The sequence below is a fragment of the Gavialis gangeticus genome, unplaced genomic scaffold (assembly GCF_001723915.1).
Source record: "Gavialis gangeticus isolate Ggan-Ray unplaced genomic scaffold, GavGan_comp1, whole genome shotgun sequence".
In the NCBI taxonomy this organism is placed as follows: domain Eukaryota; kingdom Metazoa; phylum Chordata; order Crocodylia; family Gavialidae; genus Gavialis; species Gavialis gangeticus.
In genome coordinates, this window is record NW_017729008.1 from 11,531,723 (window position 1) to 11,544,787 (window position 13,065).

The 13,065-nt window shown below is 46.3% G+C and overlaps 1 protein-coding gene across 1 annotated transcript in view; it reads right to left on the reverse strand.

Moving 5' to 3' along the window:
• The window catches only part of LOC109292069 (maltase-glucoamylase, intestinal-like), a 156,425-nt gene that overhangs the window by 23,248 nt on the left and 120,112 nt on the right, over window positions 1–13,065 (reverse strand). The window contains exons 17-19 of the mRNA XM_019509322.1: window positions 11,188–11,272; window positions 3,485–3,541; window positions 765–895 (exon numbers count right to left, since the gene is read on the reverse strand). Of these exons, the coding sequence (XP_019364867.1) occupies window positions 765–895; window positions 3,485–3,541; window positions 11,188–11,272 (273 nt within the window). The remainder of the gene's footprint in view (window positions 1–764; window positions 896–3,484; window positions 3,542–11,187; window positions 11,273–13,065) is intronic.

The window sequence follows — 13,065 nt, forward strand, 5'->3', positions numbered from 1 at the left end:
CTGAGTACGACCCTTGAGCCAATCTGCAATCCATCTGACTGTGTAGGCATCAATGCCACAGTCGCCTAGTTTTTTAATGAGGATGGGGTGGGAGATGGTGTCAAAGGCCTTGCTGAAGTCTAGAAAGACTACATCCACGGCGACACCTGCATCCATTGCCTTTGTGACCTGATCATAAAAGGCAATCAGGTTGGTCTGACATGACCTGCCCCTAATGAAACTGTGCTGGTTGCCCTTGAGCATCATCCCCGAAGCTGGCCCATCACAGATGTGCTCCTTGAGGATCTTCTCAAAGAGTTTCCCAAGGATAGAGGTAAGACTGACAGGCCTATAGTTGCCCGGGTCCTCTCTCTTCCCTTTTTTGAAGATGGGGACCACGTTAGCTATCTTCCAGTCATCCGGCACCTGGCCTGAGCACCATGAGCGCTTGTAAAGCCGTGCCAAAGGCCCTGCAATAATCCCAGCTAGCTCCCTCAACACCCTGGGGTGGAAAGCATCTGGACCTGCTGACTTGAACACGTCCAGCCCCTCCAGAAGCTCTCCAACCCGTCCTCCCCAACCTGAGGTCTGGAGGCATTTCACTCGAGTCCATCTGGAGTTGTTTTTTTGCTAGAGAAAGCTAATATTACCAATTAATATTTTGTTTGAAGAATTTCAGCATGAAAAGAATGAAGTTATTAAGACTTTCCCTGTTCTACACAATCCTTGAACAAAGAAAGGTGGCATATGCTTTTCAAGTCAATACATTACAATCTGGTATTTACCTCAGAGTGGTTGTTGTGGCTGGTGTTTGCGTGGGTAGAACGAAACCTCCACGGAGAAAGAGTGGGATCTTGTCCAACGGAGCATCAACACTAACATATTTCTTATGCCAGGAAGCGGGCACTTCATCACCCTACCAAAAAAACCAATACTATTTAAAATATATTTATTTTAAATCCCAACATTATAGGTCATCACCATACAGCTTTGAAACAGAGATGTGGGATTAAGTTCCCATCTGTATTTACATCACTGTAAATGCAGAATAACACCACACATTTCAGCGTGCTCCAGTTTTGCATCAACGTCAAACAGAATTCAGCCCCAGCATTTCTGGGTAAAAAATACACCAATGATAGAACGATCATGAATAAGAGACAGTGAATCATCTTAAAATGGTGTCATTGTTCTACACAGTGTGAAAAAGCTTGTCAGGCCTCTTAGCGGAAAGCAAAAGATTCTTGTAATTTTTCTATGCATGTGGAAGATTTCAGTTTTCAACTTGGGATAAGTGATTTTTAGACATTTAGGAAGAAAACTCTGTTAGATTTTCTTCTGTTCTGAGGATAACTGGTACAAGAGTAATTCAAGGCAACTCTCTTCCTTATTTAAAAAATTAACTTAAATTCGCACAGGGTGAAATCCACCCTTGAGCGGAAGCTTTATGTACTATTATATCCCACCTAAACGTACAAAACCAGTACCAGGAAGGGCTAATGATACATGCCCTCTTTTCTGCCCCTCTTTAAGGGGTGACTATTATACATTGTGAATATTCAGCCTTGTATTCTGACAAGCTTCATACCCTGAAACAGGGCTGCACCCGGAAGAGGTGTAGTGATGCAGTCACACCCCTTTTGGACCATGTTGCAGCAGCTGAGGCTTTTTTTTAAGTCCCCAAATAAGGTAAGAATTCCTCCCTGCCTTCTCCTTCATGCTCAGCATCATGTCCCCTCTCTTTCCCTCCCACTCCCCCTCTCCTGTCCCTTGCTGCTGCTGTCTCTGCTGCCCCCAGCTGCCGGGTTCAGCTGAGGGCAGTGGCAGTAGCAAGCAGGTATTTCCTTTCTGCCCTGGACCCTGCTAGGTTGTTCCCTGCCAGCCTGGGAGCAGGCTCAGAGACCAGGAACCTACCACCATCACTTCTGCTGTCCCTGGAAACACTGCATTACACAGTAGTAGTGGCAGGCAAGGGAATGGGAGAGTTGGAAGAGATGGGAAGTACCGCTGAGCGCAAAGCAAAAGGGAGGAGGTGCTAAAAGCAGAGGCAAGATTCTTACCTGGTTCAGAAAAAAAGCCCTGTCTGTTGTTTCTGTGGCATGGCCGGCCCTCCCCAAGGGTGGGGGGGGGAAGCTGGGCATGGGGATGCAGCACCCCTGCAGCACTGGTCGCTGCTCCCAGATACCTCTTTCCAAAATCCTGAATCTAGCCATATTTTGAAAAGACTATCAGAATTGTTCAGAGCCAGAGGGCTGTGTGGCTACCAAAGATACATGAAAGTGGAGTAAGAGTGAAGAATGGCCCTACTTGAAAATGGTAGCATATAAGCCACGTATAGTTGAATTTTGCTAAAGTGCATTGAAGTGCAGTACAGAGCATAAAACTCTGAATATACTTTACAGTTCTCCTTGGCTGAGTACCACCTCTGGAATACCACTACCGAAAGAAATGGAAGTTTTGCCATGATTCTAATGAGTGTATAAAGAAAGGCCCCAAGGGTTGCCACAATACTCAAAAATAGTGTCTAATGCTGTGAGGTGAAAGGGACTGAGAAGTGAAATCCCCAGTGTGATCTGAATCTGTTTTGAACCGTGCAGAACAGAGTCCATATAAAGGGAGCAAAGGGAAGAAATGGCTTAGACACTGGTGATAGTAGAAGAATGCTGAAAATTATCCCTACTAAATGTGCTGCATAATTTTCTTTAAGAATAAAGACATCTATACCTCCAGGCCACTAACCCTGCTATCCTCCCCGTTTCCCACCTGTCACTGCACAGGACAGTTGCCTGCATCCTTAAGCTCCTGGGGTGGAATTTTCAAAAGCCAAACCCCCGGATGTCAATGTTTGGCTACTGCCTTCAATGAGAGCACAGTTGTGTCAGTTCTGAGCACTTCTGAAAATGCTGTTATTAAGGAATTAAGTAGACACTAATGTAGCAAACACTAACCCCTTTGAGGGATTCAAACATATTATTTGTGAGATCAGAAGGATGTTGCCTTTTTTTATAAGATAGATTGCTCCATACCTGTCTCGGTCAGCTCTTCTGACTTCCATAGTTCATGGCAAAAAATTTTCATGCACAAAATTTTGTATTCTTGTGTGCAGTCTGTAGTCAGGTGTGCAAAGTAGGTCTGTCCTGATCTGTATGCATGAAAGCTGTGTAGCATGCTGAGCTGATGATTTACAAATGCAAGAAAAATATAGAAATCCTGACAATTGTGGAGATTTTGTGGAATTGCAGAAATTTTACAGATTGGTCTTGACAGCTCAGCCCTCTGTGCTTTAGTGCTGTACATACCAAAAATAGAAAACAAAATGCTACTGAAAACTGGGTAATTTTCTTGCTCAATTAGACAGCCTGGTATGGAAGGGGCTTTATATTATTTCTTTACTACAGATGCTAAGAAAAAGGACAACTGAACAGAGCCCTCAGTTATTTTTATTGGACTCAAACATTTTACTTTATGTTAAAACTATAAGAAATGTAACTTTAAAAATACCTACTGTATAGTAGTCAAACCAGGATGCTTCTGGAAAGTACACATCCACTGCTCTTGCTCCCTGTAATTGTCATAAAATAATTAAGTATTTTTAAAATTTTTAATATGACATCATTAAATTAAGTTGATGATCTTATTTGGTGTCTATATGGTCAACACCCCAGATCTTGAATATTAATGATAGTATCATTAGGATGGCAATGTACTTGCACTCAATAATCCTCAGGTGCCAGTCGTCTGTGTATGTCTTGTTTGGCTTGACTCACTGTATTTCCACTGCATGAATCCCTCACACTGTTAGCTTAATTATTTGAACTTAGTACCCATTCACACGTCCTGAGATCCTGCAGACACAAACATGTTTGATTTCCATAGGACTGCTAAATATCAGCATCTGCTGGATCAGAGCCATCAGGCAACAGAGGTTGGTAACAGCCTTAAACACAGGTTAGTAACAACACTAGAAAGTAAAGGCCTCAGGATAGGGCATGAGACACCTGTTTAGACTCCCTGATTTCTTGAGGAAAGGGACAGGAAACAAGTTTTGGAAGAGAAGAGCTATTACTCTTCTATACAATATTTTAATAATAAATAATTTCTTCTAATTGTAAAAAATGGGCACAAATTCCCATGAATCTAGTGGCCCATTGGGCTCAGACACACCAGCTTCCCTGGCCAAAATAACACAAGGGAGTGATGTAGATAGCATTACATCTGGCTGCCTTTGACTCCCCAGCCCACAAGATCACCCACTTACAGCTAGGTTGGCTGGGGGTGTTTTTTCATACAAGTTTAAGCAAAGCTCTAACACACCTTTGGAGGTGTAGTGAGATACCTTAACCCAGGGGTGGACAAAATACAGTCTGTGGGCTGTATCTGGCTCACCAAGGCATTTTGTACAGCTCACATCAGGGTCCTCAGCCCCACCCAGCCCAGACACAGGGGCCAGCCCAAGCAGTGGTGTGTGTGGCCAGTCCCATTGCCCCTGGGTGGCATGGCTGCCAGACTCCATTTGCAGCAGGCCCCACAGTGGTGGCTCCTTCCAGCTGCTGCTGCCTGGGACCCCAGCCCATCTGCTCCGCACCCCCCACCTCTGAAGGTGCCAGACAGAGTGGGTGGGCAGGGTCTCTATGGAGACTGGCCTGGGATTCCCACAGGCAGGGGGCACAGCTGAGCCAATGGGAGGAGGCCATGGGTGGTTAGGGAAGTGGCATCCAGGAGCAGGATGGAGAGGTGGGATTTGGAATTAGAATTGGGATTGCTAGGAGATGACAGCATGGGGCTGGGACACACGGGGAGCAGATTGCAGCTCTGCCCTGGGCCCCAGCCCTTCATTGTCATGACCTCACAATCTCAATCCCTGGCTCCATCTTTCATAGATTCCTAGATTTCATAGATGTTAGGGCTGGAAGGGACCTCAAAGATCATTAAGTCCAGCCCCCTACCCAGGGGCAGGAAGTCAGCTAGGGTCAAAGGATCCCAGCAAGATAAGCATCCAAACAATTCTTGAATAAGTCCAGAATAGGTGCCTGCACCACTTCTGGAGGGAGTCTATTCCAGGTCTTGGGGGCTTGGACCGTAAAGAAGTTTTTTCTAATGTCTTGTAGGAGTTTATGACTGTTGGTCCTTGTTTTTCCTTGGGGCACTCTGGTGAACAGATGCTCTCCCAGATCCTAATGTACACCCCTTGTGTACTTATAAGCAGACACCAGGTCCCCCCTGAGCCTGTGCTTTTCCAGACTGAACAGTCCCATGGCTTTCAGCCTTTCTTCATAAGGCCTATTCTCTTGCCCCCTGATCATGTGTGTGGCTCTCTTCTGGACTGTCTCAAGCTTCTCAACATCCTTCTTCAATTGTGGAGCCCAGAATTGGATGCAATACTCCAGCTGTGGCCTCACCAAGGCCGAGTTTGCAGCGGGAGCATGACATCCTGAGATTTACTTGAGAAGCATCTATAGATGCAAGCCAGAGCTTTGTTTGCTTTACCAGCTGTGACATCACATTGGTGGCTCATGTTCATCTTGTGATCAATCATGACCCCCAAGTCTCTTTCAGCAGTGGTGCTAGCAAGCATAGCACTGCCAAACCTAAAAGTATGCTGTGGGTCCCCCCCCTACCCCAAGGTGGAGTACCTTACATGTATCAGTATTGAACATCATCAGGTTTGTGTTTGCCCACTTACTAAGTTTATCCAAGTCAGCCTGGATCGCTAGCCTGTCCTCAGGTGTGAACGCTATGTCCCAAAGTTTAGTGTCATCAGAGAACTTGGCCAGTGCACTTCTGACACCAATGTCCACATCGTTGATAAAGATGATAAAGAAAACCGGTCCAAGGACAAAGCCTTGGGGGGTGCCACTGGTCACAGAGAGCCATAAGGATTTACTGCCATCAACCACTACTCTTTGGGTCCAACCTTGGAGCCAATTTTCCAGCCATCGGACTGTGGTGTAGCCGAGGCCGCAGTTGGCCAATTTTTCCATGATAAGGTCACATGACACCAGATCAAAGGCTTTTTTAAAGTCCAGATATATGACGTCAATCTCTTCTCCCTTGTCCAGGTGATACATCACCTGGTCATAGAAGGAGATGAGATTGGTCAGGCAAGACCTACCCGCAACAAACCTGAGCTGGCTATCCCTCAGGATGTTGCCCTCAGCCAGTTTATCCAGAAGGGTCTCCTTGATAATTTTCTCAAGAATCTTACCAGGGATTGAAGTCAAACTGATTGGCCTGTAATTCCCAGGAACTACTTTCCTCCCTTTCTTGAAGATGGGTACCACATTGGCCTTCTTCCAGACTTCAGGTACTTCACCGGAGCACCATGAGTTTTCGAATATTTTGGCCAATGGTTGAGCCATGACACGTGCCAGCTCCTCGAGTACCCTAGGGTGTAATCGCTCAGGACCAGCTGACTTGAAGGTGTCCAGCCTCTCAAGGTGATCCTGTACTACATCAACACTGATGCTGGGTATAAATACGCAATCACCTTGGCCGTCCCACATCTTGCTAGGCAGGGCAGTCCCACTGGACTGGTGAAAGACTGACGTGAAGTACCCATTAAGCAGGTTGGCCTTTTCCTGGGTGTCAGTTATCAGCTGTTCTGTTTGGTTAAGCAGGGGTCCAATGTTACCCTTGCTTTTCTTCTGACTCCCTACATATTTGAAAAAGGACTTTTTGTTATCCTTGATATGTGAAGCCAGATGGAGCTTGGTTGCAGCCTTGGCTTTCCTGATCCGCTCCCTGCAGGTATGGACCAGTGCTGAGTACTCCTCCTTAGTGGTAATTCCAGCCTTCCATCTGGGCAGTTAAAGTCTCCCATGACAACCATGTACTGACAGCGTGCAGCCTCAGCCAGTTCCCTGGCGAATTCCTGGTCCAGCTCTTGCTTCTGGTTAGGAGGTCTGTAGTAGATTCCTACCATGAGGTCCCCTGTGCCACGTTCCCCATGTATTTTGACCCAGAGGGACTCCGGTCATCTTCCCTGGATGCCAATGTCAATTTGGAGTGACGTGTAGCTGTCCTTGACATAGAGAGCTACATCCCCACCCCTTTTGTCTACACGATCTCTCCTGTACAAAGTATAGCCATCTATACCTGTGGCCCAGTCATAGGTGGAGTCCCACCAGGTCTCCATTATCCCTATGAGGTCATAATCATTCTTGTTTAGCAGGAGGACCAGTTCTTCCTGTTTATTCCCTAAGCTCCTGGCATTGGTGTGCAGGCAGGCAAGTGTCCCATTGGGGGCCCCTGCCTTCCCTACAGCTTGTTCTGGGGCTAGGGTAGGGGTGGGTTCCCTTGAGTGCCTTAGCCTGATGGGTTTACAAGGGCTGCCCAGTGTGCTTGCAGTGGCGATAATCCCCCCAACCCCCCACGGGCTTAGTTTAAAGCCCGGTTAAGCAGGTCAGCCAGTCTAGCTGAGAAGAGCCTCCTCCCCAGCAGAGTGAGGTGGAGGCTGTCTCTCCCCAGCAGACCACTGCCTCTGTCACCGAAGAGTGGACTGTGATCATGGAAGCTGAAGCCTGCACGATGACACCAGCACCACCGTCTTTGGTGGATTACCTCAACCCATCTCTCCTGCCTCAGCCCATGACCCACAACCAGGAGGAGCAAGGAAAACACCACCTGTTCCCCCAGCCCCCTAAGCCCCACTCCCAGAGCCCTGTAGTCTCTCATGACATGGCTGGGATTGCTCCAAGACATGTCATTTGTGCCCACATGGATAAGGAGCATAGGGTAGTGGTCAAAGGGCCGGATAATCTTTGGGGTCCTTTCTGCTATGTCCTGGATGTGGGCCCCCAGGAAGCAGCAGACCTCCCAGGCTAAGGGGTCAGGGCAGCACATTGCCCCCTCAATCCCACTCAGGAGGGAGTCTCCCATGATGACCACTCTGCGTTTCATCTTAGGGAGAATACGGGTGGGTGATCCTCCCTTGCCTGCAGGATCTGGCATCTCTGCAAGCTCTACTGGGGCTGCAAGAAGTTCAAGCCTGTTGCAAAGCCCCAGAGGGGAGGGGACCTTGGTGTGGCAAGCCTTGGGGCCCTTGGTCACCTTGGTGCCCTTTACCACCTCAGTCCAACCCCCTGGCTGGACAGTATGGGAGATCCCCGAGTCCTCCCTTGCCCTGGGAGGTGACCTTGGTCTACCCTCCACCTCCATGGGGTGAAGGGCCTGACAGTAGAAGTCTGCCTCCTCCTGTTCACCATCCCTGATGGCACATAGTCTCTGGACTGCAACCTGGAGCTCCTCTACCTGGCGCCCCAGAGATTCCAAGTGGAGCAAACCTCACAAGAGGAGGTGGCCATGCTCCCGGTCCCATAAGCCTGGAAATGTGCCAGGCAGCCCCCACAGCTGAGAGCCAGAGGCTCTGTCTGCGTGGAGGCTGGAACCATGGGTTCCATCTGGGTGGAGGCCTCTGAGGTGCCAGAGGGGGAAGCCACAGACTCCAAGGGGACCTTCAGGGTGTGATGTGCCCATCCACATCATGCTTCTGGTAGCCAGCTACTGATGGGACTGCCTTCCCTGGGGCTTACTGGCAAGGCCCTCCCGCTCACCCTCCTGTGCAAACTCCTGCACTAAACTCACGCACTGGGACCAGAAGCACACCTCTTTGTGCGTCCTGTTTGTGAAGCTCCCGTTGCACGGCTCCCTGGGGGGCTGAGCCAAGTAAGAGCCAGGGTGGGGCATGACTCTCCTCGGCTCCACTCAGCTGCCTCCCTGCAACTCAGCTGCCTCCCTGCAGCTGGGCTACGTCCCTCATCCCTCCCACCATGGGCCCCTGTTTACCTTTGGACAGGCTGGGGCTCATCAGGGGCCCTGGGGTATCTTGAGGGGGGTGGTCCCTTGGCTCAATGGGGAACAACAGGCTTTCACCCATGTGTCTCATGCTGGAGCCAGGACCCGAGTGTGGCTTCTGCCATTGCCAGGCCCTTTTAAAACTGCACGCATGCGCAGAAGGGCTGGCTGACACCGCACTGCTCTCAGGGGTTAGGGGGGTCCCACCCCCACACCAAAAGAGGGGACAGGTAAGTACCCTCCCCAACCTGTCTCACACACTGGGAGCCTGGTCACCTGGCTCCCTGGGGGCTGGGCCAAGTAGGAGCCAGGGGGGGCGTGACCCTCCTCGGCTCCACTCAGCTGCCTCCCTGCTGGGCTACATCCCTCCCACCATGGGCCGCTGCTTACCTGTGGGCAGGCCAGGGTTTATCAGGGGTCCTGGGGTCTCTTGGGGGGGTCCCTGGGCTCATGGGAATGCAACAGGCTTTCACCCATGAATCTCGCACCAGAGCCAGAACCCGAGTCTTGCTCTTAGACACCATTTCCCTCCCACCTGCAGCCCCATCCCATTCACCTGGCCATACACCCTGCCTGCACATGTCCCACCTGGTATCCACGGAGATCCCAGGATTGCTGGGTGATGCCAGCATGGGGCTGGGGATCATTGCAGGGATGTGCAGGGAGTGGATTGCAGCTCTGCCCTGGGCCCTGGCCCCATGCTGTCACTGCCCCGTAATCCAGATCCCAGCCCCATTTGCCCTTCCCATTCCTGAAGACCACTACTCACTTGCCCACAGCCCCATCCCGCCCCTTCCCATCCCATCCTATCCACCCAGCCGAGCACAGAGACCACTTGGGGAGTTTTGGTGAAGTGTTGCAGGCAGGTTGGCTGGGTGGGATGGGAAGAGGGGAGCTGACCTGGCCTGTGATAACTCACTAAAACTTCCTAAGTGGCCTTCCAGCCAAAATAATTGCCTACCCCTGCCTTAACTTCTCTGCCACTTACTGCTAATTGTACCATTACTTTATTATATTCCTTTACACATACATGCTTCATTATTTAGCCTCAGAAATAAAATTGGGTTAAATTTGAAAGTACTTAGGATAAAACTGTTGAAAGTACTCAGGAAAAAATGGCTTATTCTGGTAAAAATGTAGATCAAAAGAAATGAATTTATTTTTATGAATCAGAATGCATTGTTATCATAGCATATAATGATGAGAAGAGGGACTTAAAGTCAACCTATTCCTGTATCTTGCCTCAGAGTGGCTTTTTAGTAAACAGCATGAACATGTGCGATGGTTTTCACCAACCATTTGAGTCTGGCACTGATTTTCAAGAATTGGCAACTGGCTTAACATCCTGTGAACTCCCCCTGTCAGTTAGCTGCTAAGAATTTTGTGAGATTTGAAGATGACTGACTTTCAGAAGGATCAGAAAGCAATATCCTACTGAGGTCAAAATGATTTTATAAAAGGAATAACAATTTCTGTTTGAACTTCACAGAGGTACAAAGTTTAGATGAAAATGTGTGGCACACAGTGGCCCATTTAATACTCTGATAATCAGCACTGGAAAAAATTACACAATTCATCATTCATATTCTAGTAACAGACTCATTGCATACAATAGTAATTTATGCTACTCCAATTCTAACTATTTAGCATTGGTTTAGCTATTAAAGATATAACTAGATACAACTAGTGTTGCTCAGCTATTTCAGGTAAACTATTTAGTATTGCTTAAATCACGTTTACAGTATCTGGGTTTGGTGTTGAATATCAATACAGCAACTGTGTAGAAAAATCCTCCACTCTGAGGACTGTAAATAAACCCACTCTGCAGGTAGTATACCAGCATCAGTGCTAGCAAACGCCCCCACACCGCTTTGGGAAACAGCCTGTACCATCCACAGGATAAAGCATTTTTATATCTACCGGAAGTAAATAAGATGGTCATTTTAACCGAAGAGGGCTGCATTCATTTGCATTTGATGTTGGGGAATTCCTAGCATATTCTTTCAGAGCTTGGGACCCAAAATGTTATGGGCTGGTTTGAATTTAGAGATTGGTTTGTTGTTCTGGCAGCTTTATCCAAAACTGGCAGCCATTCCTTGTCTCTGTTTTTCCTTCTCTGTGTGTTTCTTCCTGCTTTCAGACTCTATAATATCCTTATTGCTACAGATGTCCTCATAGAGTGCCATCAGCACAATACAAATTTGCAAATAGCAGAGTCCCGCTTCTGTATGCATAATTGTACTTTCTTTACAGCTTGGTATCTTTTTGAAATTCAGTCCTCAGGCATTGTGAGTGGAAGAAAATGTGGGTGAGTAGGGATAATGTATGTGAACTACCCCATACGTGATTTTAAAGTCTGAGCAGTGTTCATGTCTTTAATTCCAGTATTAAAACTTTTAAAATTGCAGTACTTGCCTCTTGAAGAACAGGAGCAATCATAAAAGCAGGTCCCCAAAGAAAAGCCTTATCTATTCCATGAGTCTGCAGATCAGAGGTAAATCTAGTTTTGAAAGGCAGATGCATATTGTTAATTCAAATTTGATTCTTTTCAAATAACTTAGGAAATACTTGGACCCTGTAATAATACTGACTATAACAAGAATTTCCATTCTTTAAGGGATCCTTCAAAATCCCCCAATATTTTCCCTGGCTGGTGAAAAGAAGTTGCACTTCCCTTTTCCCAGTCCTTAGTATTCATAACTTAGATTTCATTTATACTGGAAATAAAATTGTCTTAGATCAAATAATTTTAAACATAAATTAAAACAGAGTTGACCCTTAGCTATTCTCATTCAGGTACAGTTATTTTATAATCATGTAGTAGAGTAGATGCCCATGTTTACATCTTTTACTAGGATCCTAACTACTTTGGAATACAGTTTGAGAAAAATGTATTCAGCAGGCAAATATGAAGCACATTCAAAATGTTTCAGGACAGTATTGTTAAGTAAATAACAGGGTTTTCACAACTACTCTAGGTTGCCTGTTCCAGTATATCATCATCCTATATAACCTCAACCTTCCTTTCTGAGATGTAGGCCAATTATTTCTTGTCTGAAAACAGATGTGCAGATCTTTGTAATAACCTTTTACATCTTTCAAAGCTGTTCCTATGTCATGTTGCCTCTTAGTCTTTTTAATAGACTAAACCCATTTCCTTCTCCTTTTTCTCATAGGTCACATCTTTGAAGGTTCTTGTCATTCTTGTTACTCTTCTACAGCATTGTTCCAGTTTGTCCTTCTTACTAGACAAAGTACTCTAGCTGACATTTCACTAGCACGGAGTACAGCAAAATACCATATTTTCTCGCAAACCCCAAAATATAATACATACATTTGGGGGTTTTGTTTGAAAAGCAGAATGAAGAAAAAAATATTTGTCCAGAGTTATGGCAGCATAGAGAAGAAACAGAACCTTATCTACAGATGACACACCCTCCTTTTCCTGCTTAACTAAAGCTGAAACCCTAGCTGCTGCTGAAGACTGGTCTTCATGGGTGGATCTATGATTCTGAAAAGACTTAAAGCATCTCCAGGGTTGTGAAACAAGAGTAGTAGCTAGCAGACAACAAACTTTCCCTAGGAAAGGTTAGCTTGATTAGTGGAACATCATGATCATTAAACATTAAAAAGTAGACATGGTTGTTAACATCTGTGGAGTGAAAAACAATAAGCCATGAAGATAGTTGACTCTCTCAGCTGCCTGAACAACAATGCCACAGGTGCTGCAGTGTGAAGGACGAATCAAAGCAGAGTGTTTCTATCCCAGGCACAAAATCAGTTTCCCTATTTAACAGATATAAGCCAATTTTGGGGGGTTCATTCTGGGGGGGAAAGGTGCATGTTGTATAGAAGAAAATACAGTATTTATCCTGTTTCTTATATATGACACTCCTAAAAAGACGTTTGCCTTTTCTGCCTCTGCATCACATTCATGAGTTATATCCAGCATCTAGGCCACGATAATATCCTGATTCTTTTCTGCAGTGCTGCTTACTTAACTATTCCCCATTGTGTATTTAGCATGTGATTTTTCCTTCCTCATTATAATACCTTCTATTTGTCTTTTTTGAATCTCATCTTTCAGATTCCTGGTCACTTCTCCCATTTATCACGATTTTTTTAATTAAGATTCTTTCCTCCAAAGTGCTTGCAGCCCCTCTCAACTTGATGTCACCTGCAAATAAATATATTCTCTATTCCACCATTCAAGTCATTGATGGATATATTGAATGGTATTGGACCATAAGATCTTTTTCTTCCTTCTAATATATTCATAGAATTTTTAATTAT